The sequence below is a fragment of the Mustela erminea genome, chromosome 5 (assembly GCF_009829155.1).
Source record: "Mustela erminea isolate mMusErm1 chromosome 5, mMusErm1.Pri, whole genome shotgun sequence".
In the NCBI taxonomy this organism is placed as follows: Eukaryota; Metazoa; Chordata; class Mammalia; order Carnivora; family Mustelidae; genus Mustela; species Mustela erminea.
Window position 1 is genome coordinate 130,012,456 of NC_045618.1, and position 25,384 is coordinate 130,037,839.

Here is a 25,384-nt window from a genome sequence, read left to right on the forward strand (position 1 = left end):
TCCCTGGGGCCAGGTGTGACCTACCTGTTGGAAATAAATGGGTAAAACAGGTGTTAGCTATTTGGGTAACACAGCTGGCTCATCTCTCGTAGTGGGAAGTTGCTGAGCTTTTTGTGAATATGAAGCTTAGCTCCCTGTTAGATGTTTTGGGAACTACTCTGGGATCATCTAAAGCTAGTGAGTCTTGGTCCTGTGGAGGGCAGAACCAGAATAAATAAATGGCCTAAATCAGTCTTACAAGGTACAGAATGGGTGTCAGATTCGTCTTTGAATAAGCAAACTCCCCCACATATTAGAAAAACAACTCTTAACTTCCCTCTCCATTCTTCTTCTTTCTTTATCTAGCCGTTAGCCTTGTTTTATTGTCCCCTACCTCTCTCTAGGGGTCATGGACATGGATATGGTTTGTTCTTTCCACAGCAAATTCGATGGAAGAATTAAGTGGCGTCAGCTGCCCCGAACCTGCCTCATTTCTTCCTCTCCTGCCTGTGAAAGTAGAGCGTGCTCTTCATTGGGAGAGTTACGGTACCACACATCGCTTGGACCCATCATCGACAGGCAGTGCCTGCTACTCTTAGGACAGAAACCAGCGCCTGGGCACAGACAGCTTCAGACTGATCTGTCCAAGGATCATCGTCTAAGGGCCAAGATCTAAAGCTTTGACTCATGAGGAAGATTTTCTCCACCTGGTGCTCACATGAAGGTGGGAGTAATCTCTAGATTGGGCCCATATTGGGCAGGATCTCTCTTGGTCTGGAAAAATGACTGCTCTAGAAAAGAAGTTATTTAGACTAAGAGGTCAGGTGTCATAGAGTAGCCACTCCATTCCTCTCAGCTAATTATGACCCTGGACTTGGTGCTGGACATTGGCAGTTCTGCTCTGAATGAAGTCAGAGTAGAACCAAGATGGCTATCTCCCAAGGGACCTCAGGAAGGGGTGCCAGTAATAGCCAGGACCTGTTGGAGGTGCCTTCACACCAGACTGCACAGAGTTCTCCACATAATGACAGATTGCCCAGATGTCGTGTTTCTTCAACCAGTGCCCTCTGCTGCCCCAGTCCAGCCTCTGTCCGAGACTGTGGTTCTCCTCTCACCTGCGCACCGAGATGGCCTGGTGTGGGAGGGGAGGACATCCCCGTTCTCTCGGCCTCTACTTCTTCCACCCTAGACCCATAACCTTTTATGGAGCTCGGATTCAGCAGTGCTGGGGTGCTCCTCCCTTATGCACAAATCTCATTATTTCACTAGGAGCTTCCAGAAGGTTCACCAGGGCATTTCAGAAGCATTTCAGATGGTTACGATATTAAGATGAGGTTTTAGTTTCACATTTGGTTTTCAACAGGATATTCTGTAATACTAGCCTCCTGCCCTGTGCCAGTATTAGCCTCTCTTCTCTGTGACTGAACTGGGTTTCCCCGACATGCCTAGACTCATAATAAAGCTTTTTCCTCCTTGGTGCCTTCTCTTTCCCTCCCAGTTGTTTTGTGCAGGACAGTGAAATGATTTCCTTGTCTCTTGGGACAAGAGAAACCTGCCTCAGTGACTGTATTCATTATCTGTCACCGTGTCATGGAGTAATGGTGTTCATGGCAAAGAAGGGCTATATGGTTAATGGAGCACCGAGCTTGGAGACAAAAGACCTGGCCTCTTAGCTCTACTGCTGACGGCAGTGTGGTGGATGATTCCCTTTCTCTGGACTTTCTCTCTGGACTTACTATCTTAACCTGTCATAGGATGGTGTGTTTCTCTCAGAGCCTGTGGAATTATATGCTCCTGTGGAGTGGGTGAAGTGATAGAGGAAAAGGAGCTATATAGAAGCACACAGCAGGGGGCGCCTGGGTAGCTTAAAACTTTGTCTTCTGCTCAGGTCGACATCTCTCGGTCCTGGGATTAAGCCTGGCATTGGCATGGGGCTCCCTGCTCAGTGGGGAGTCTGCTTTTCTCTCTCTGCTTCTCTCTCCCTGTGCCCTTCCCCACTGCTCACTCACTCTATCTCTTTCCCCCAAATAAATAAAAATCTTTTTTTTTTTTCAAAATTTTATTTATTTATTTGACAGACAGAGATCACATAGACAGAGAGGCAGGCAGAGAGAGGGGGGAAGCAGGCTCCCCGCCAAGCGGAGAGCCCGATGTGGGGCTCGCTCCCAGGACCCTGAGATCATGACCTGGGCCAAGAGCAGAGGCTTAACCCATTGAGCCACCGAGGCACCCCACCCCAAATAAATAAAATCTTAAAAAACTACGACAACAACAACAAAACCCATAGCAGGCTTTAAGGGATGTGGTTCTCAACTGGTGACAATTTTCCCCTCAGGAGACCTGTGTCAAAATCTGGAGATGTGCTGTTGCTACAACCAGTGGGTGCTACTAGCTTCTAGTGGGTAGAAGCAGGAACACCACTGAACATCCTACAGTGTAGGACAGCCCTCTCCAACAAAGAATCATCCTGCCCAGAATGTCAGTAATGCAAGCCTACGTTAAGGTGATCAGACTCCATCTCTTACTTCTCTGCTTTGCAATTCCAGGTAACTTCATAGTTCCTTTCCTAATCATCCCTCTTGCATTGAACAGGAGTTTAATTTGCTAAATTGTGCTGAAGTTACTGGCTGATCATCCAATAAACCATGGTGGCTTGATTAATTAGTATACTATCAGGATTCATTTAGAGGAGCAGAATCATGAGGCATATGCAGTCTGTCTTTATGTGGAATTCGTTAGAGGCATTTGACTTTATTCAAGTATGGCTCTGGTTAAACAGTCTCTGGAAGATAATTTTCGTATCTGGTGGTAGAGCTGGATGTCTGTAGGGTATGCAGTGGGGAAGGGAAGGTGGATAAAATGTGAGGAAAAGCAAGGACAAGATGGAGCCCAGGAGGATGGACAGGAACCCTTGTCAGTTCTCACTGGCTCCAATGTTGAGGAAGTGAAAGTCCTACAGCTGGTGGCCTTTATTGCAGACCTGACCACATACCTGGCTCAGGAGAGTGAGAAGCTGTACGAGTGTCCAGGGGAAGTTGTAGCAATTGCTGGTCCAACTGTGGCCTCACACCAACACGGTACCTAGCAGACAAAGTACCTGCCCTCACCTAGCAAGCATCAACACAAAATGCTGTTGCTTCATTTCAGCCTTCCAGATCTTGCACAAAAGTCTCTTGTGGCACACCCTAACCAGAAACATTCAGGGAAGGGAATTCTGGGAAATGTAATTCAGGCTAGCCAACTTGCCATGTTACAAAGCCACAGCCACTGGATCCCCATTTTTGAGAATGTGTTAGTGAAGGATGGGCTTAGAGTCCACATCTGTACAGGTTCACCAATGCTGCATGGTCAGGCTGAGTGGGAAGGTTTTGTTTTTTTTTTTTTAAATATTTTATTTATTCATTTGACACAGAGAGATCACAAGTAGGCAGAGAGGCAGGCAGAGAGAGAGAGAGAGGAGGAAGCAGGCTCCCCGCGGAGCAGAGAACCCGATGCGAGACTCGATCCCAGGACCCTGAGATCATGACCCGAGCCGAAGGCAGCGGCTTAACCCACTGAGCCACCCAGGCGCCCGAGTGGGAAGGTTTTGAACTTCTTTTTCCTTCAGGACAATAACATCACATGCAACATAAGGAGGTGTTTTCTCTAACTTGATAAGAACGTCCATACTTTTCATTTCAAGTGCTAAGATTGAGAGTGACTTAAGAGCCCTTGTATGATGGCCAACTAATCTTCGACAAAGCAGGAAAAAATATCCAATGGGTAAAAGTCTCTTTAACAAATGGTGTTCGGGAAACTTGACAGCGACATGCAGAAGAATGAAACTGGACCACTTTCTTACACCTATACAAAAATAAATTCAAAATGGATGAATGACCTAAATGTAAGATAGAAAACCACCAAAATCCTAGAGGAGAAAACAGGAAGCAACCTCTTTGACCTCAGCTGTAGCCGCTTCTTACTAGACCTACCTCTGGAGGCAAGAGAAACAAAAGCAAAAGTGACCTACTGGGACCTCCTCAAGATGACGCTTCTGCATAGCAAAGGAAACAACAAACCCAGAAGGCAACCAGTGGAATGGGAGACCGTATTTGCAAATGATATGTTGGATAAAGGGTTAGTATCCTAAATCTATAAAGAACTCATCAAACTTAACACCCAAAAAACAATCCAGTTAAGAAATGGGCGGAAGTGGGGTGCCTGGGTAGCTCAGTCAGTTAAGCCTCTGCCTTCAGCTCAGGGCATAATCCCAGGGTCCTGGGATCAAGCCCTGCCTCACATTCCCTGGGAGCCTCCTCCTCCTCTGCTGCTCACTCAAAGTAGTATGGAGTTTCCTGCTTATGCTTGCGCGCGCTTTCTCTCTCTCTCTCTCTCTCTCTCTCTCGTCAAATAAATCTTTTAAAAAAAAGAAATGGGGAGAAGACATGAATAGACACTTTGCCAAAGAAGACATCCAGATGGCTAATAGATACATGAAAAAATGCTCAACGTCCCTCATCGTCAGGGAAATACAAATCAAACCACAATGAGATACCACCTCCTGCCTGTCAGAATAGCTAAAATTAGCAATGGAGGAAACGACAGGTGTTGGTGAGGCTGTGAAGAAAGGGGAAACTGTACACTATTGGTGGGAATGCAAACCGGTACAGGCACTCTGGAAAGTAGTATGGAGTTTCCTCAAAAGTTAAAAATAGAACTACCCTATGGCCCAGCAATTGCACTGATAGGTATTTATCAAAAGGATATAAAATAAAAAATGCTGATTCAAAGGCGCTTATGTGCCCCAATGTTTATAGCAGCATTATCAATAATAACCAAATTACGGAAAGAGCCCAAATGTCCATCAATTGACAAACAGATAAAGAAGATGGGTGTATCTGTTCGTATATCATATACACTGTGCATGTATATATGTACATACACACAATAGAATATTACTCTGATGAAAAAGAATGAAATCTTGCCATTTGTAACAACGTGGATGGAACTAGAATGTATTATGCTAAGTAAAATAAGTCAGAAAAATCAGATGATTTCACTCACATGTAGAATTTAAGAAACAAAACAGATGAACATAGGGGAAGGGAAGGAAAAGGTAAAAACAGAAAGACAACCAAAAGAGACTCTTAACTATAGAGAACAAACAGGGTTGCTGGAGTGAAGGTAGGTGGGGGATGGGCTAAATGGCTGATGGGCACTTGGGAGGGCCCTTGTTGGGATGAGCACTGCATTCGTATGTGGGTGATGAGTCACTGGATTCGGCTCCTGGAAGCAGTTCTGTACTGTATGTTAACTAACTTGAATTTAAATAAATAAAAAACAATTTTTTTAAAGCCCTGCTATGAAAGGGATTAGAGAAGCCAGAGACATGAAAGGTCACATAGTGTGTGATTCCTTTCAGATGAGATGTCTAGAAAAGATAAATCCACAGAGACAAAAAGCAGGTTTGTGGTGCCAGGGGCTGAGGAGGGTGGCCGGCAAGTGGGAAGTAACTGCTTAATGGTTATAAGGTTTCCTTTCATTGGGGAGATAAAAGTGTTTTGGAGCTAGAGGTAGTGGGTGTGAGTGTATTGTGAATTGTTCACTTCTAAATGGCTATGTTACATGAGTTTCACCTAAAAAAAATTTTTTTTTTTTTAATTTAAAAAGTGGTTTAGAGTGATGCCTAGCTGGCTCAGTCTGTAGAGGGTCTGACTCTTGATCTCAGGGTCATAAATTCAAGCCCCACATGGAATGTAGAGATTAAAAAAAAGTGGATTAGGGATTTGATCTCGAGTTTTGATTTCTGATCTCAGTTTTGCCATTGCTATAATAAAATAGAGTTCTGAATATCACTGATTCTTTCCCTGGCTTTATTGAAGTATAATTGTATAAAATTAAAAATTAAAAAATTATATTTAAGGCATACAACATGATGATTTGATATATATTGCGAAATGATTACCACAGTTAATTAACACATCTGTCATCTCATACAGTTATCTTTTGCGTGTATGTGGTGAATACATTTAAGATTTCAAGTATGTCAATTTCAAGTATATAGTATAATTAACTGTAGTCACTATGGTGTACGTTAGATTCCCAGAACTTACGCATCTTATTCATTGGTATCTTGAATACAAAAGGAGTTTGAAAAATAACTGCTTGAGTAGTGCTGAGATTTCTATGATATTACAGTCTAGGAAAAATCTAGAAGTCTAGAACCTTCTGTTAGGAAAAGGAGGATCCCATACTTCCCTATTTCTAGTGCTCCTAGAAGTAGTGGAAAGGGGTGCCTGGGTGGCTCAGTCGGTTGAGTGTCTGACTCTTGATTTCAGCTCAGGTCATGTGAGATCAAGCCCTGTGTAGGGATCCACACTCAGTGGGGAGTCTACTTGAGATTCTCCCCCTCTCCCTCTGATCCTCCCCCCTCAAATAAATAGATAAATTCTTTGGGGGGTGGGGCGGAAACTAGTGGAAGGAATTCCTGTCCTCATGAGGGAGGTCTGAAAGCATCTCTGTGGGGCTGGCCCCTTTAAGTCTCAGAGACTGAAGTAATCTGGTAGCTAAGGAGTCATAATGACAACTTTCTTGGTAATTCTCCTTGGAAATGTAGTTCTTACTCTCCAAGACCAGAAGTACTGAGGAGTAGTGCCACCTTCTCCTCACTTTGGTTGGTGAGAGATCAATGTAAATGGGTTTATATATCTCTGGCTTCCTTTTCTAAAATCCAAATGTCCTTGCCTTAGGCAGGGGACCATGTTAGTGAATTTGGGCTCTTTCCCATCCTTTGCGGAACACAGAGTTTAGTGAAAAGAATTCCTCTGAAGCATGGTGTACATGGCCAATCCTATTTCTAAAGCCTCGGAGGGAGTGGAAGAGAAGGTCCTGGCCCACGAACATCCATGCCAATACACGAGCATTACTGCTAATGTAAATGCGTCTGTTGAGAAAAGTGCATGTAGCTATGTGGAGGAGCACTACTTTGGGTTTTTGTTCAGGTTTTTCATGAATCCAGGTATTCATGAAAAACCGGAACCGACCTGTGGGCGGTCAGTGCATGGGAATCCTCCAGGACTCACAGTGCAAGTACAGAGTGTGGGAGGAGAGAGGTGCTGTCAGCCCACCATCATGAGAGCCTGTGACTTGGGCACACGCCCTCCTGCATAGACTTCCAAGACAGGGAGCCAAACTGATTGCTATCTGTCACTGCAGGAGATGGTGGCTTAGAAATGGACATGCTAGGGGACCTTGAGTCCCTGCAGTTTGAGTATGGGATTCAAGAGGAAGATCGCAGCTGGCTGTACTTGCAGGGCCGTTCTCGAGGGCTGATGATCAAGTCCTGTGCCCATGCAACCTTCTTCTGCAAGCTACTGTGTAATTTGAGGTAAGCTAGGTCTCCAAGGTCTGGCAGATGGAGAAAAGCCTCGCTGAGGAGTATCCAGACAACTTAAACTTTCTATGTTGGAGGATAACTTGGGCAGGGGGTGTGTCCTCCTACCTTTTCCAATCCACAGTCAAACACTACGAGTCCGAAGGCACTGGGAAATGAAAACCAGAGTCCCTTGGCTGTGGTTACATAATGAAGCATAGATTATGATTTTGTTTTGGTGGGTGGATTGGCTAAATGATCATTTCATTTGTTCACCCATTCCTGGACCCCCTGGGACCACGAGCTTGTCTTCCACTGCTACCAATGACTAGCTATCCTGTGGCTGTTGGCTGAAAATGAGGATGGTTCTTCCTTTCAAGGGCTAAGTTAATGGTGGAATTCTCCCTAACAGGAAAGCCACCTGAAACTTTGGGGGTCCTTTTGGTCAGGTGACTTGCATGAAACCCAGGGATACTGATTTGCAAAGAAGCTCAGTCTAGTCCTGCCCTCTGGTATCTCTGTACCATGTGGCTTTGATCATTTAAACAGGAAGTGTCTGAGAACCAAGTATCTAAGCCCAGACTCTTGGATTGTGTAAGCTACTCCTGGAACATTGGTAGTGCCCCCTGCCCCCAAAATATTTTTTTTTTCTGAAATTAAATCTACTCCTGGATGGTGAGACCAGATCTGAATTGAACATGTTACTGATATAGCAGAGACAAAAAGAGGCGTAATGGTCTACCGATTGGTTGATAAGAAGACATAAACCTTCTGGTTGCATCCCAGATGAGTGGTGAGAAACCAGAATGTGACATTTCTGGGAGGCATTTTATATTTGGAAGGATCAGGCACAGAGAAAACACTTTCCTTTCAACCTAGAGAGAAGCCTTAAATAGAAAGTGGCTTGTGATGTTTATATGGAAACTCCAGAGCTTAAGACTAATTCTAATAGAAGTAGAAAACAAGTATAAGATTGTCATATAACAACAGAAAACAATGCCTTATGGATTCAGATGTCCGACTTTGTTCACCTTGGGCCAAGGAAGTAGATCCAGAACCCACAGTAAGTGAGCCTCTGGAAAAGAGTGACCTCAAACCTTTGATCCTCCAATTCTCAAGTTTGTTTCCCCCTAATACCACTTACTCTGATAAATCAGATGTTTGAAAAAAGCTAAGTTCCCTGGTTACCCAGATGTATGCAAAACTACAATAGCAAACCAGAAAGAGTCGGTATGTGGTAGGACAGGGGAAATCTTATCATGGTGGCAGTGAAAACTGGCCGCTGTCCGCACAGGAAGCGGGGCTGGAACTGGCCCCTGTGTCCCAGGGTGCTGCAGAGACAGTCGGCAGTTCACAGTGATAGTTCTGAGTCAAACGGTTAAGTATTCAGACCTTGTGTTTAAGCAGGCAGGGAAATGCATGGTACGAGTAACAACCGCAACACAATATGTTCATTTTAAAAAATGTTTTAGACAAGTTTTGGTCCCTTAAAGGGGTACGCTTTACTTTGGGGCAAATTCACTCAGGGCATGTTTCCTTCCCTGGCAATGCTGGAGAAGTGGCCCCTAACCGGAATGCCTTGTCTCTGGGGCGCTTAATGTGCCCCAGGCTGCCACGCGAGGGTGTTGGAGCACAGAGCATTGAGGTTCACAGTGAAGAGCTACAGAGCACACGTGTATTTATTTATGTATCTGTGTGTTCATTCTCCAGAGAATCGTTCCACGAGAAGCAAACTTCCAGCTGTCTCTCGACTGGCGTGGTTGCTGACATTCCCAATGATGATGAGCTAAAGGTAGGCATCATCGGAGGCGGCCACCTCGGGAAGCAGCTGGCTCGTGTACTGCTTCAGCTTGTCCCCATCCCTGCTGAGAACCTGAGGATCTCTACTCGGAGGCCAGAGGCCCTGGGTGAGGAGCAGTGTGTGGCAGAGAGGGGCTCGGGGGTTGACGAGGCCATTTTGAAAGGGTCCCTTGAGAAAGGCACCCCTGCACAGAGATGCTGAGTTCTCTGCTCACTAGCCCTGAAAAAAGTTAGAAAAATGTTTGTGTGTGTGTGTGTGTGTTTAAAGATTAATTTATTTATATATTAGAGAGAGAGATCATGTGCATGCCAGTGGGGGTAGGGTCAGAGGGCAAGTTAGAGAGAGAATTTCAGGCAGACTTCCTGCTGAGCACGGAGCCTGAAGCAGGGCTTGATCTCATAATCCTGAGATCATGACCTGAGCCGAAGTCAAGAGTCAGACGCTCAACCGACTGAGCCCTTAATCATCATTTTAATATGATGCCCCTTAATCCAGGTGCCCCAGGTGCCCCTTAATCATCATTTTAATATGCCTTTAAAATTTTTTGTTTTAATATATTCTTCATTGATCACTAGAAGAACTGAATATGTTTTATAGCTCCATTTCTATTTCTTTTTTTTTTTTTTGAGTTCTTTTTGTCCAGTTTTTCTGTTGGAGTGCCTGAATTTTTCTTATTAATTTGCAAGTATTCTTTCTCTATTAAACTTAAAAAAAAAATCTTACCATGTGAGACAAGTTTCTGAAATTTCATCAAAAGGACCAGTATATGTGTTTCAATAAGGTACATATATTCTTTGGAAAGCATTATATTTATTAATAATAAAATTACAGTTTTAGAACATCCCTGCATGTTGCATAAGGAAGAATTCAAGATGCTTAGCATCAGTTTTTTTTTCTTTTTTTTTTAAGATTTTATTTATTTATTTGACAGAGAGAGAGAAGAGAGCACAAGCTGGGGTGGGTGCGGGAGAGGGAGAGGCAGGTTGTCCACTCAGCAGGGAACCCAGTGCGGGGATCATGACCAGAGCCGAAGGCAGACGCTTAACCCAGGCGTCCTGGGTCAGAGAGCACTGGGCTCTCTGCTGAGCAGGGAGCCTGCTTCCCCCTCTCTCTCTGCCTGCCTCTCTGCCTGTTTGTGATCTTGTCTGTCAAATAAATAAATAAAATTTTCAAACACACACACACACACACACACACACACACACACACACACACACTACCTTATGTGAGTTTACATTTTTATGTTTGAAATCCATCTCAGATAAGTACAGTGATTAACTGCCAATGACTGAAAGCAAATACAGGAGTCATCACATTTCTCTCAACATTTCAAACTATCTTGTTCTCAAAATACTTTACTGAAACTGTCAGTGCATCTTTCCGACTCCTCCCAGCCTCTGTCCTGTGTTCTTCTCCTGTCCTCGCTTTTCCCACCAGCTAGAGCCCCGTGATTTCTCAAAATCTCAGTTTCCTCATCTGTAATATAGGAATAATACTAGTCTCAAAATGTCCTTGTGAGGATTGCCTTCCATAAGTATGTAAAGTACTTTGTATGCCACCTGGCATAAGATAAACCGTCTGTAAATTAGAGCAAGAAGCCTTCTTCCCGATGATTTTTCTTCCTAAACAAACAAGCCTGAAAAATTCTAGCATTTGGTCTAAAAGCAAGATAAGGATGAATTACAACCTCCAGTGACACTAGCTGCTTTGCTAATGGCGTTAGGGCATGGCCCGAATGCTTTAGAAGACGTGAGGACGGGGTCTCTTTGATTTACGTGGAGACAGGACTCGAGAAAGAGTCGTCGTCATCCTCTCCCCACAGCTGATGTTTAGGTCAAACTCCTTTGTACTGTGATCTTTCTTCCTTTATCCCTCCCAGATGAGTTCCAGAACCTGGGAATCCAGTATTTTTACCATAACCCTCAACTGGTGGACTGGGCCAACGTGATATTCCTCTGCTGCCTGCCATCTCAGCTGCCTAATATCTGCCTGGAAATTCAAACCCACCTCGAGAAAGACCACATCGTGTACAGCTTTGTAGCTGCCATCCCCATAGCCAGGTACCCTGTTTGCACGGCGCTGGCAGAGCTGCCCCATCCCCTCATATCTGGCTCCACCCCCCACCTGCACCCCAGCCCCTTACATCCCGCTTGGAGTTGGTCATTCACAAGAATAAGGCGGAAGCAGCTTCTTCTGCAACACCCAGCCTGCCTTTCTAATTGTGTCCACTTCTCCATAACCACTCCTTGAGGCTGGAACGTTTTGATGTGCAAGTGCATTGTTTCCCTCCGCTTGAAGCTGACTAGTATTCCCCCCTTGCATCAATGGGAAGGAAAACCGTCAGTCAACAGCATGAAATGTGATTGACGGCGTGTGTCAAATATTGTTTTTGTACCCCTGCTGTCTAGCCTAGCGCCCGGTGGGAGACACTAAGTGTCCGGTAGGCTGCGGAACAATCCGACTAGGAAGCAGTGCCCTCCAATCTGCCCCCCCCCCCACCACGTTTGCCTCCAAGGGGAGCTGTGCAGGGCAGGAAGTCATTGGGGGTGGATGTGATCCAATGCAGGGGATCGTGGGGTGGTTTATGGGAGTCCTAGCTCTGCCCTCCCTGTCTTGGGGGCTTTCCTTTCAGGTTGAAACTCCTACTGAACCACACCAATATCTTGCGGCCTCAGTATCAGTGTGTTGAAGAATGGGTCAACATCTGGGGGGCCAATAAGGACATCACAGCGGCCCTCCAAGATCCTGTGATTCTTCAGGCCACCTGCCCGTTCAGTTCGGCTGGTAATGGCTCGCCGTGTTTTGGGCAGTCTCTTGAAAGTTACTTTCCTCTCAGACTGGTGCTATTTTATAATCCCAGCGTGTGTGGGCTTGTGTGTGTCTTGGGTATGTGTGTAGGGGGCTACAGGCTGGACACATTCTCAGCTATTTAGGTTTTTTTGTTTTGTTTTTAAAAATTTTATTTATTTGAGAGAGAGGGCATAAGTGTGGGGGGGTGGGCAGAGGGAGAAGCAGGCTCTCCGCTGAGCAGGGGGCCCAACACGGGGCTCCATCTGAGGACCCCAGGATCATGACCTGAGCCAAAGGCAGACACTCAACCAGTTGAGCCACCCTGGTGCCCCCAGCTATCTAGGTTTTGAAAGGGAACGGTTTTGGTGGCGAAAAGCCTGCCTGCTTTAGGGAAAGCAGAGAAGTCTGAGCGTTGTTAAGGCTGAACCAGAAACAGCCAGAGGTAAGAGCCTGTTTAAATAGGAGGATGTGATGTTGGGCCTTAACGGCTTTTCCCTGCTCTAATCTTGTATTTTCCCTTAAGTCTCTTCTTCTTGATGGAAGGATCATTCTAGAGATTTCTAGAATGCTTTTGCCATTAGCAATGCCTACATTAGTCACCCCCGTCCTCCTACGGTAGGGTTAACATGCCATTTGTTATAAAGGCACAGTTAGGGCTCTGGGCTTACAAAGAGGGGTGTTTGCTTATCTTCAGGTTCATATGACCAACCTGTCTTGGAGAAAAGGCGGCTGTTCACTGTCTGGGTTTGTCCTACATTCTAGGCAAGCCCTTTTGGTGATGCTAACTGGTATTTCCCTCCCCATGAACGTGCAGGGGGAATAACCCTCAATTCCAAGTGGCTGGAGGGAGTGCTGTACACAGTCCTAAACATCTGCACCGCCAGGAACGTGCCTCACCTACAAGCGCTGCAGCGGCTGAACCAACTGCTCCTCTCTGTGCACTCGGCAGCCTGTGGGAAGGATGGAGCGTCTTGCCCCACCCTCGAGTTACATGATCTTGTCAGCCAGGTCTACAGCAAAAACCTGCCTCAGCGGAGGTAAGGCCTCAGACGGCTGGCGACTCTAATTTCCGCCACACCATTGTAGCAGGTGTTTTGTTCTCTTTTTTCCTCTAATATAATCTTTATTTCCTTTTTTCTCTCATGTAATCTTTAAAATTTTATAAAAATAATACATTCTTTAGTTTTTTTTAAAAAAAGGTTTGATTTATTTGAGGGAGAAAGAAGAGAGAGAGTGCACGAGCAGAGGGGAGGGGCCGAGGGAGAGGGGGAAGCAGACTTCCCACTGAGCAGGGAGCGGGGCTCGATCCCAGGACCCAGAGACTATAAACTGAGCTGAAGGCAGACGCTTAACCAACAGAGCCACCCAGGTGGCCCGAAACAATATATTCTTGTAAAAATTCCTTCTAGTGGAAAAGTGAAAGCTCTCCTTGGCTTTCCAAACACCATTTCATATGGTTTTTATATTTTGTCTTTTTAATCTATACATTTGCAAACATGTATTTATGTTGTCATGATATTATAACGTGTATGCATATCTATATACATTTCAGAAACATGCAGACTATGTATACTGCTTTTCACTTGCTATGTTATAGACACTGTTCTATGTCAGTACAATCATATCTACTTCATTTATGAGCACCTGCATAGGTTAACTGTTGGGTACATTATTTCATTAGATTTATTCATCTTCTTTCTTTCTTTTTTGTTTTTAAAGATTTTATTTATTTATTTGACAGACAGAGATCACAAGTAGACAGAGAGGCAGGCAGAGAGAGAGAGAGAGGGAAGCAGGCTCCCCGCTGAGCAGAGAGCCCGATGCGGGACTCCGTCCCAGGACCCTGAGATCATGACCTGAGCTGAAGGCAGTGGCTTAAACCACTGAGCCACCCAGGTGCCCCTTCTTCTTCTTCTTCTTTTTTTTAAAGATTTTATTCATTTATTTGACAGAGATCACAAGTAGGCAGAGAGGCAGGTAGGGGGGTTGGGGTGGGCAGGCTCCCTGATGAGCAGAGAACCCGGTGCTGGGCTCAATCCCAAGACCCTGGGATCATGACCCAGGATCATATATATTTTAGAATATATATTTTAGAATCCGTTAGATCTAACGAAGGCAGAGGCTTTAACCCACTGAGCCACCTAGGGGCCCCTCTTCTTCTTTTTTTTTGTAAAGATTGATTTATTTATTTGATAGAGAGGCAGTGAGAGGGAAAACAAGCAGGGGGAGTGGGAGAAGCAGGCTTCCTGCTGAGCAGGGAGCCGGATGTGGGACTCGATCCCAGGACTCTGGGATCATGACCAGAGCCGAAGGCAAATGCTTAACCAACTGAGCCACCCAGGCGCCTGGTCTTATTTCTTCTTGATGGCAATGTAGTTTTCCCGTGCCCCAAATTCTGAATATGGGCTCCAACTAAATATTCTTTTTTAAAAAAAAATTTATTTATTTATTTGACAGAGAGAAATCACAAGTAGGCAGAGAGGCAGGCGGAGGGCGGGGGAGCAGGCTCCCCGCCAAGCAGAGAGCCTGGGACTCGATCCCAGGATCCCAAGATCACCACCTGAGCCGAAAGCAGAGGCTCAACCCACTGAGCCACCCAGGCGCCCCCCAGAGATCCCAATGTGGGGCTCAATCCCAGGACCCTGAGAATATGACCTGAGCCAAAGGCAGAGGCTTAATCCACTGAGCCACCCAGGTGCTGCCCCCCACTTTTTTTTTAAGATTTTATTTATTTGTCAGAGAGAAAGCAGAAGCAGAGGGAGCAAAAGGCAGAGCAGGCAGAGGAAGAAGCAGGCTCCCCGGTGAGCAGGGAGCCCGATGGAGGACTTGATCTCAGGATCCCAGGATCACAACCCGAGCCAAAGGCAGATGCTCAGCTGACTGAGCCACCCAGGTGTCCTGAAACTAAATATTCTTGTACTTACTTTGCACACTTATACCAGTATTTCTGTTGGATGAATATCTAAAAGAATATTTTAGAAGAATATTTTTGGGTCAGAGGTGAAATATATTTAATGTTTGATAGGTATTCCCGAATTGCTTATCAAAAATATGGTGCCTATTTTCATTCCCACCAGTACTGTGTGGGTGTGCCATTTCTCTATAGCTTGATTACTTGACCAATCTGTTTAACCTTTGATAATCTAATAGGGAAGAATTTTTGCCCTTGTTACCAGTGACCTCCATGCCACTAAATTCACTGGATACTTTTATTTATTTTAAGATCTTCTTTTATTTTATTTATTTTTAGAGAGAGAGAGTGCGCTTTTATTTATTTTTAGAGAGGGAGAGTGCGTTTGCGTGTGCACCAGTGAGGGAAGGAGCAGACGGACAGGGAGAAAAATCCCAAGCAGATGCCCCACTGAGTGCAGAGCCTGATGCAGGGCTCAATCTCATAATCCTGAGATCAGATCATTGAGCTGAAATCAAGACTTGGATGTTCAACTGAAAGAGCCCCCCACACCCCTAGGTGCCCCCACTGGATGCTTTTTAATCCTTTTCTTCCTTGGCTGTTGAACGTTCCAACCTTCTTGAATCAATCTCCTCTCTTGACTTTCCTGATAACCTCACATTCTCCTGTCTCTCCAGCCCCTCCTTTGCCAACAGCACCTCTTCTGCCTCATCCTGTCTCTGGAAGTTTCCAGGGCTCTGTCCTAGGCCTTCTTTGCTTGCCATCCTGCACTTCGTTCATGGGTACTCACCACTTCGGGGACTTTGGCTGCCATCTTTCCATGGACAGCACACAACTCTGTATCTCTATCCTAGATGTCAGCTTGAAACCCAGGAAAGTTTGTGGCCACCATCTCCCTTCAAACTCGACTAGTCCGGTAGCATGCCTGCTGTCATACCTGCTCTCCTGGTGTTTCCTGCCTAAATACATGCTCCTTGCCAAGTTGTTCAAGCCAGAACCTTGCAAGTAATCCTCAATTATTCTAATCAATCACCAGCTGCCTGTGAGGCATTTTCTGTTGGGGGATTTTCCTTCCCCGTTAGCCTGTGATTCCTTTATCTCTCTTGCCTTGGATCTCTTTTCCTGGATCCCTCTTCCTCTGGCATGGATTTTTTCTTTCATAGTGGTGGATCATATCCTCCAGTAGCTTCCTTACAAAAGAATGCATAGGAAGTAACTTAAAAAGACTATGTCTGAAAATGTTTTTATATTAACATAATATTTTACTATGAACATAGCTAGGTATAGAACTCTAGGTTAGAAGTGATTTTCGCTCAGAATTTTAAAGGCATTGCTTCATTGTCTTATAGACAAGTTGCTGTTGAGAGGAACAGTGCCATTCTAGCTTTTGAATTCATCCTTCGAAATCTGTTTCTTTTGTCTCTGAGAACTTATAGGATCTTTTGACCTTAGTATCCTGAAATTTTATATCGCGTCATGATGTGTGTCTATTTTATTTTATTTTTGATGTGGATCTATTTAAACTCACTGTGTTGGGCACAGGGTGAACCTTTCCTTTTTTCCCTCCCTTAATTTAAAAAATTTTGTGAAATATAACTCTTACACAGAAAAAGTACATATCCCCTAAATACATAAATACCCAGTTTAATTAACCATTGTAAAGGAAATATCCATGTAAGTGATACACATAAAAGAAACAGAACATTCAGTAGTCCTTCTTAATCTGAGTGTCGTGTTCTCCAATTTTCCCCAATCATGTCTGATAATATTGTCTCCTTTCCTGTTTTCTTTCTTCTTTTTCTAAATATTTTAGTAGTCCATTGTTGAACCCCCTGGACTGGTACTCTGATTTTATCTTTCCTACTTTTTTTAAAAAGATTTTATTTATTTATTAGAGCACAAGCAGTGGGGAGGGACAAAGGGAGAGGAAGAAGCAAACTCCCCGCTGAGCAGAGAGTCCAACATAGGGCTGGATCCCACAACCACAACTCTATAACCCAAGCTGAAACCAAGAGTTGGATGCCTAACTGACTGAGCCACCCAAGTACCTCCATTTTGAATATTTTCTTATTTTTAAAAATCTCTTTAAGATTTTATCCATTTATTTGACAGAGAGACAGCGAGAGATGGAATACAAACAGGGGGAGTTGGAGAGGGAGAAGCAGACACCTCTCTGAGCCCGGAGCCCCATGCAGGGCTCATTTCCAGGATGCTGAGATCATGACCTGCGCTGAAGGCAGATGCCCAAGAAATGAACCATCCAGGCTCCCCTTCTTTTTATTTTTTAAAAAGATTTTATTTATTTAAGAGAGAGCAAAAGTGTGAGAGGCCACAGGGGAAGAGGGCAGAGCAGAATGCCACTGAGCAGAGAGCCCGATTCAGGGCTCGGTCCCAGGACCCTGAGAGTGTGACCTGAGCAGAAGGCAGAGGATTAAGCAGGGACCCCTATTTTGAATATTTTCAAAGATTTTTTAGAAGTCTCCAGATATCCCTTTTTTATATGGCATCCTGTTGTGTTTTCACTATGCAATACCATCTCTTATCCCTTTGAGAATGTAAATGAGAGCGGGTGTTTTTCTTCTGTGAGGAATCTGTCTCCCTCAGGTTGTTCTCTGATTATTTGTTTTGGTCTCTATCTTTCATTTTCAAAGCTTTTTTCTTTTTATCTTTCTTTTTTTTTTTTTTTTTAAAGATTTATTTATTTATCAGAGGGAGAGAGGGGGAGAGAGCGAGCACAGGCAGACAGAATGGCAGGCAGAGGCAGAGGGAGAAGCAGGCTCCCTGCCGAGCAAGGAACCCGATATGGGACTTGATCCCAGGACGCTGGGATCATGACCTGAGCCGAAGGCAGCTGCTTAACTAACTGAGCCACCCAGGCGTCCCTCAAAGCTTTTTTCTATGGAGAACTCTGTCTGCTCATATTTCATATGTCTGCTCATATTTCCTTGGAAAACCTTGAATATTGAGATTGTTAAGTCTTTGGGACCCAACTTGGGGAAAGAGAGCTGTGTATGTGTGGAAGAAGCGGGGTGGTCTTAATCTCAGGAAACAAACTGAAGGTTGCTGGAGTGGAGGGGGGTGAGAGGGTTGGGTGTCTAGGGGATAGACATTGGGGAGGGTATGTGCTGTGTATGGTGAGTGCTGTGAGTTGTGTAAGACTGATGAGTCACAGAACCGTACCCCTGAAACAAATAACATAAAAAATATATGTTAATAAAAATTATTAATTAATATATTAAAAATTAAAAAGAAGAGGGTGGTCCTATCACTAGATTTTTTAAAACTTTTCCCCCCTATATTTAGCAAATCCTTTCCTTCAATAGTGCCTACTGTCCCCCTGTCCAGGAACCCTCTAGTTAACCCTTCCAGAGAATAAATTTTCTGTTGGGGAGGAGGAGGGTCAGTCTCCTGACTGTACAGCATTGGGTAGGGGGCTGGGAGGGCCTCTCTCCATTTTAAGAATTTTTTAAAAAAAATTTTATTTATTTATTTGACATAGAGAGACAGTGAGAGCAGGAACACGGGCAGGGGGAGTGGGAGAGGGAGAAGCAGCCTTCCCCTCAAACAGGGAGCCCAATGTGGGCTCGATCTCAGGACCCTGGATCATGACCTGAGCTGAAGGTAGATGCCCAGTGACTGAGCCACCCAGGAGTCCCTCCTTTTTAAGATTTTCAACCTGTCATCCTATTTTTAGTCCCATCTCGCTCCCACTTCCTGATGTACTTCTTGAGTCTTCCATAGGTTCTGTGATGTAAATGGACTGAGTCTTGGTTTTCCCTGTTGCTGACTTCAGATTCAGCTCAGTGTTATCATTTGTCCATATTTTTTCCAGCTTCCAACTTGCAGCTCTTGTGTTCATCTTATTCTCATTTTATATTCTTTGCTTATTTTTCCTTTGGATTATTTGCTTTTATTTATTGTTTTATAAAAGTTTTTTAGTGGGAATATGTTATGTATATTGGAAATAATTTTCGTATTTCTCTTACTTTTTGGTAAATTTTGCTGTTTAGGGATTCTAATTTTTGTAGTCAAAATTGTTAAATTACTTCATGACTTTAGGGTTTCAAGTCATACTAATTAAGAACCTCTTCATCCTAAGATATTCTATATTTTCTTCTAGTAATTTTTAAAAAAATATTTAAACCTTTAATCAGTTTGGGATTTTCAATATCTTCTATTCATTTTGGAAACCCAGTTGCCCTAACATTATTTATAGAGTAGCCATTTCTTTTCCTACCAATTTGAAATGAGATTTTTATCATTTGCTAAACTGCAAGATATTCATGGGTATATTTTTGGACTGTATTCTGAACTGTGGACCTATTTTTCTATTCCCACGCTATGATTAATTACTATAATATCTCTCTATATTTTGGTATCTGTAGACCAAGTCCTCTTTAATCTTATTTTCCAGAATCTTAATCCTTCTTACACAATTATTCTTCATGGGAATTTTTAAAAAAGATTTTATTTATTTGACAGGGAGAGAGAGAGATCACAAGTAGGCAGGGAGGCAGGCAGTTGGGGGCAGGAAGCAGGCTCTCTGCTGAGCAGAGAACCTGATTCCAGGCTTGATCCCGGGACCCTGAGATCATGACCGGAGCCGAAGGCAGAGGCTTAACCCCACTGAACCACTTAGGCACCCCTCTTCATATGAATTTTTTTTTTTAAATTTTATTTATTTATTTGAGAGAGAAACAGCATGAGCAGGGGAGGGCCAGAGGGAGAGGGAGAGGGACAAGGGAACTCCCCACTAAGCATGGAGCCTGACTCTGGGTTGGATCCCAGGACCCCAAGATCATGACTTGAGCTGAAGTCAGACACTTAACTGACTGAGTCACCCTGCTGCCACCTTCATGGGAGTTTTTAAAAAATAACCTGAAAATTTAGAAAATTAACAAGTGTTTGTAGTAAACAAGGTATTAACTAAAATGTACCAAACAGAAAGTGGAAGTACTACCCTCAGATCCCACCCTCCACATGTAACTACTATTAATATATGCTGTGATAAATGAACTGAGAATGGGCTGTTTCTAATGTTAAATCACTGCGTAGGATGTTTGCTCTTGGCTTCTGGCACTATTTATCAAGTTGAAAATGAAGGAGAAGTGATAGAAGATCATCCTTTTGCAACCTCTAATGAAATAATCTGGGCAACATTAGGTGAAAAGTTGATGGGGGAACTTCATAATGAGTAGATCAGCCTGAGTCTGTTAATCAGTGTTAATTAACACTGCAGAAGGAGAGACAATGTGTTACTAGATAAAAATAGACACGAATTTGAAAAAATAGACACAGAAGAGATGTCCTTTTTTTTTTTAAGTTTATTTACTTATTTATTTATTTGATAGAGAGATCACAAGTAGGCTGAGAGAGAGAGGAAGGGGAACAGGCTCCCTGCTGAGCAGAGAGCCCGATGCGGGGCTCCATCCCATGACCCTGGGATCATGACCTGAACCGAAAGCAGAGGCTTTAACCCACTGAGCCACCCAGGTGCCCCCCAGATGAGATATTCTTATAAAAAAAAAAGTCAAACCTGGGGCGCCTGGATGGCTCAGTGGTTTAAGCCTCTGCCTTCGGCTCGGGTCGTGATCTCGGGGTCCTGGGATCGAGCCCCACATTGGGCTCTCTGCTTCCCCTTCTCTCTCTGCCCGCCTCTCTGCCTACTTGTGATCTCTCTCTGTCTATCAAATAAAAAAATAAAAATCTTAAAAAAAAAAAAAAGTCAAACCTGAATTTGATCAGGTCTGTAGATATAAATTCAAGAGGCAGGAGAGTGTTAAATGACCATGAGATATAATCAGCAAAACCCAGAATATGGGAAACTTTAGAGGCTAAACAACTGAATTTCTTCAACAAATAAACTGCAAGAGAAAAAAAAGAGGAAGAGGAAATCAAAGGTTTAAAAAAAAAGACTTAAAAGTCACATGAACCGGGTATCTGGATGGCTTAGATGGTTAAGCGTCTGCTTTTGACTCAGGTCATGGTCTCAGGGTCCTCAGATCTAGCCCAGCATTGGGCTTCCTGCTCAGCAGGGAGTCTGATTCTCCCTCTGTCTCTCCAGCCAACCCTGCTGCTGTGCGTGCATGCTCTCTCTCTCTCTCTCAAATAAATAAATAAAATCTTTAAAAATGAAAAGTCACATTAACCAAAATATATGTGTAGACTGGGTTTCATATCTCTCCCTTCCTTTAATTAATATAAAAACAACATAAATAGATTTCCTAATATTAAGCTTTCATTGCATTCTTAAACTCTACTTAGTGATACACTTCCAAATCTGTTTTGCTTGTATTTTATTTAAGACATTTACATTATACTAAAAAATAAAATTAGTCTGTCGTTTTTGAATTTGGTATCAACATTGTATTAACCCTATAGAATTAGGAAGCCTTTAGTTCCGGAACAGAACAGAGAAATTATAGATTTCTTGAAGATTTGACAGAACTTTACTGTAGGTCTCTGTGGTCCAAATATCTTGCAGGGGAAGTTGTTATTTGACTGTCTTTTCAGTTTTTCCAGTTTATGATCTGTTTGGGTTTATAATTTCTTTTTTTTTTTTTTAAGATTTTATTTATTTATCAGAGAGAGAGAGGGGGGGAGAGAGTGAGCACAGGCAGACAGAATGGCAGGCAGAGGCAGAGGGAGAAGCAGGCTCCCTGCTGAGCAAGGAGCCCGATGCGGGACTTGATCCCAGGACGCTGGGATCACGACCCGAGCCGAAGGCAGCTGCTTAACCAACTGAGCCACCCAGGCGTCCCGGGTTTATAATTTCTTGAGTCAACTTTGGTCATGGTATTTTTCTAGCAGAAATATTTCATTTTTATCTGGATTTCAAATTTGATGGCCCATGACTGTACTTGTATTTTTAAAATCTCATCAGATTATATCTCATTTTGTATTTCTAAGATCGCATATGTGTTTAACATTTTTTTCTTGGTTAAATTTGCTAGCAGCTTGTCTATTTTATTGATTTTAAAAATAATCAGTTTATAGTTTTATTTATTCTACTGGCCAACTTTTTAATTCAAGTATTTCTACTTTTATCTTTAATAATTTGTTCCTCTTTTCTTTTGTGTTATTTTGTGGCTCTTTTTCTTAGCTTCTTGAGTATTTACGGTTCATTTAATTTCAATCACATTATTATTATAAAAATAGTTAGAGCTAAGAATGGTATCTAGCCTCTTCAGCTATGTGCTATTTTGGTCTTTAAAATAACCATGACCTTGTTGGGCACAAAGTTCCTGTGTTATTCAAATCCATTATGTCCTTGCTACTCAGACTAGCTGGGATCCGTGTCATCATCTGGGAATTTGTTTAGAAACACAGAATCTGGGGCCCCACCCCAGTTATATGAAATCAGAATCTGCATTTTTACAAAGTCCCAAGTGATAACTATATTCAAGTTGGAAAAGTGCTATTTTTTATTTTATTTCATCAGATGATTTGTTAAAATGAGAAGCATGACATTATTAGTTTTTCCACTCTGATTGTAGTGTCTCACATTCTCTTTATATTTCTAATAATCTTTGTAAAGTTTGAAGCCATATCATCTGACGAAAAAATGCTCATAACGTTTATGTCCTCTTGGTGAATCGTACTTTTTTTCTCAACACTTGTTTAAATTTTTTAAAACTCTTGTTTTACTTTTTTTTTCTTTTAAGATTTTATTTATTTATTTAACAGAGACACAGCAAAGAGAGGGAACACAGGAAGCGGGAGTGGGGGAGGGAGATGCAAGCTTCCCACTGAGCAGGGATCCTGATACAGAGCTCAATCCCAGGACCCTGGGATCATGACCTGAGCCAAAGGCAGAGGCTTAACCACTGAGTCACCCAGGCACCCCATTAGCTTTTTTTTTTTTTTTTTTTAAGATTGTATCCATTTATTTTCGTGTGAGAGAGAGAGCATGAGGTGGGGCAGGGAGGGAGCAGAGGGAGAAGCAGGGAGCCCAATGTGGGGCTCCATCCCAGGACCCTGTGATCACAACCTGAGCTGAAGGCAGCCACTTACCCCACTGAACCACCCAGGCACCCCTAAATGAATAATCGTTAAAACACAAGTAGATTGGGGGACCTGGGTGGCTCAGTGGGTTGGGGCCTCTGCCTTCTGCTTAGGTCATGATCCCAGGGGCCTGGGATCGGGCCCCACGTCGGGCTCTCTATTCGGTGGGGAGCCTGCTTCCTCCTCTCTCTCTGCCTGCCTCTCTGCCTACTTATGATCTCTGTCTGTCAAATAAATAAATAAAATCTTTAAAAAAAATAAATAGGTAAAAGATTTATTTTAGAGAGAGAGCAGGGGGAGGGGCAGAGGGAAAGGGTGAGAGAGAATCCTCATGCAGACTCTGCACTAAACACCGAGCGTGACTTGGGGCTCGATCCTAGGACCCAGAGATCATGACCAGAGTGGAAAGCACGAGTCTGCTGCTCAACTGACTGAACCACCCAGGCACCCCTCAAAAAACTTTTGAGATAATTGTAGGCTCATGTGCAGTTTTTTTTTAAAGTCGTTTCAGGGGTAGAATTTAGTGATTCATCAGTTGCATGTAACACCCAGTGCTCATTACATCAGGTGCCCTCCTTAATGTCCATCAGCCAATTATCCCTTGCCCCGACCCACCTCCCATCCAGCAACCCTGTTTGTTTCCTAGAGTTCAATGTCTTTTATGGTTTGCCTCCCTCTCAACTTTCATCTTATTTTTTGCTTCCCCTATGTTTGTTTTGTTTCTTAAGTTCCACATATGAGTGAAATCTTTCACATGCAGTTTTTAAAAATAATACAACCATGCAAGCAGAGGGGAGAGGGAAAGGGAGAGAGAGAATCTTAAGCAGGCTCCACATCCAGCACAGTGCCTGACATGGGGCTTGATCTCATGACCCTGGGATCACGAGTTGAGCCAAAATCAAGAATCCAATGCTTAACCCACTGAGTCATCCAGGTGCCCCTTATGTATTCTATTTCTAAATTTAAGGGACAAATACTGAAAAGGATGTCAATGTCATTGTTATAATCATTCTTTAATTATGAATTTCCTCCCAAATGCACTTAGAAAAATGTACTTAAACATGCAAAATGCATCACAAGTACAATTAACTCCACATAGTGAAAAGCTGTAGCTGAATGTTTATGAATTTTAATGAGTTTGATGTAGAAAATAAAGAACCTTATTTCCAAATGTTGGAAAACTTTAAAGGAAATGTTTAACAGCCAAATCAGATGTATTAAACAGACATAAGAAAGTAACAGTATTTTTTTTTTTTCACCCCAGGCCTTTCCCCTGGTTTGATCTGACTGCGGTGCAACTCAAGGAAACTCCCTTTAGTCAGCATCTCTCAGTCAGTCCTGCTCTCCAGGACCACCTTACCTATCGATACTGTGATTCATTTGGCATCTCCCTAACCAAAGAACAGCAGCCAGCGGTTTCCATGGGCTCTGCCTCTCAGTAAGAGAAGAGACCTCGGGAATTTTTTTCCCTCCACAATGCTTGCACCCTGATTATCACAATTGTCACTGGGAGTCATGTGAGTGTACTGTGTTTGCCACATATTTGGGCACTGAGGAATTAGAAAATGGTACTAATTAATCTTTAACATACAGAATAAAATGAGGTCTTTTATATCAGTATATCTGGGTATGTCTGGCTTTTGGAAGCAACCAAATGAAACCATAACCTGACACACTTAAGTTGCTTCCCCAGGAATATAAATTATCTTTCTTCTAAAAGCTAAATTCAAGAAGTTAAGTCATAATTAGACAATACATACTGTGGCTTGTTTTCCTATAGCAGTGTGTAGCTGACAAATGATACGTCTTGATTTTCTTACCACTTTGGATAAAGAAGTAAAATGTGGTAAATGACCTTAATTGAATTATGACTCATTTCATGCTTATTTCAGCTATATATAACTTCCCTGGAACTATCTTATTTAAAACTGTTCCCATTTAAACCATTTTCTTTTTATTTTTAAATAGATAAGAAAGTACTGCTTGACAGAGAAAAAAATAGCTCATCTCAAATTTTTGGACACTTGGAGTCAGGACCCTTTCCTCTGAGATCTCTTTAGGCAATTTACATAGAAATATTTCCCAGTGGTACCCTAGCTTCCCCTCACTGACTGATTTAAACCACTTTAAACCACAAAACCATTTTTATAAACAGGTGGCATTTGTATTAAATGGCTAAAAATAATTTTGCAAAATATAGATCTTATTCTTATAGTGCAAAGTGATTCCCTTTATGTTTTGCAAATATTTTGTCAGTGATAGAGAGTAGAAGACAACAGAAGTGAAGTGACCGTGAGGGCAAGGACAACGACGCTGACTCTGCTCTGCCATTGACCAGAACCACTGTTTGCTAAATGCGGAAGTGCTCTTGAACAAAATCATTCACTGTACATGTAAACCACCATGGTGTTAGGTTAATCATTTACGTTTTTCCTTTCTGCATAACTGTAAGCCAGGCAAACTCAATGGTATAGTGTAGAATGGTCTGAGACAAAATTTCATTGGTCCCATTTGGGGAAAAAGTAGATTCATCATCAGATAGTAACGC

At 43.1% G+C, this 25,384-nt stretch overlaps 2 protein-coding genes across 8 annotated transcripts in view; both read left to right on the forward strand.

Annotated features, from left to right (window-relative positions):
• The window catches only part of VIPAS39 (VPS33B interacting protein, apical-basolateral polarity regulator, spe-39 homolog), a 25,476-nt gene extending 24,007 nt beyond the window's left edge, over positions 1 to 1,469 (forward strand). For 3 of the 4 annotated variants that reach the window (XM_032344816.1, XM_032344818.1, XM_032344817.1), the window contains one exon: positions 421 to 1,469. In XM_032344816.1, the coding sequence (XP_032200707.1) occupies positions 421 to 441 (21 nt within the window). In that variant the 3' untranslated portion in view covers positions 442 to 1,469. The remainder of the gene's footprint in view (positions 1 to 420) is intronic. The other variant, XM_032344815.1, reaches the window with a different exon arrangement.
• NOXRED1 (NADP dependent oxidoreductase domain containing 1) lies at positions 632 to 25,143 on the forward strand. 4 transcript variants are annotated; one of them, XM_032344819.1, is made up of 7 exons: positions 632 to 703; positions 7,174 to 7,345; positions 9,041 to 9,237; positions 11,011 to 11,191; positions 11,764 to 11,915; positions 12,736 to 12,958; positions 24,101 to 25,143. In XM_032344819.1, exons 1-7 carry the CDS (start codon positions 667 to 669, stop codon positions 24,276 to 24,278), a joined length of 1,140 nt encoding a protein of 379 aa, XP_032200710.1. In that variant the 5' UTR covers positions 632 to 666; the 3' UTR covers positions 24,279 to 25,143. The 4 variants fall into 4 exon arrangements, with proteins under 4 accessions (XP_032200710.1, XP_032200711.1, XP_032200712.1 ...); XM_032344820.1 differs by lacking the exon at positions 632 to 703 and adding an exon at positions 3,851 to 4,095; XM_032344821.1 differs by lacking the exon at positions 632 to 703 and adding an exon at positions 6,398 to 6,635.
• The last annotated feature ends 241 nt before the right edge of the window (positions 25,144 to 25,384 follow it).

Coding starts and splice junctions, on each gene's coding strand:
- NOXRED1 (XM_032344819.1), top strand. CDS start 667: ATGAGGAAGATTTTCTCCACCTGGTGCTCACATGAAG. Junction 704..7,173: donor CACCTGGTGCTCACATGAAG/GTGGGAGTAATC, acceptor CTGTCACTGCAG/GAGATGGTGGCTTAGAAATG. Junction 9,238..11,010: donor TCGGAGGCCAGAGGCCCTGG/GTGAGGAGCAGT, acceptor TATCCCTCCCAG/ATGAGTTCCAGAACCTGGGA.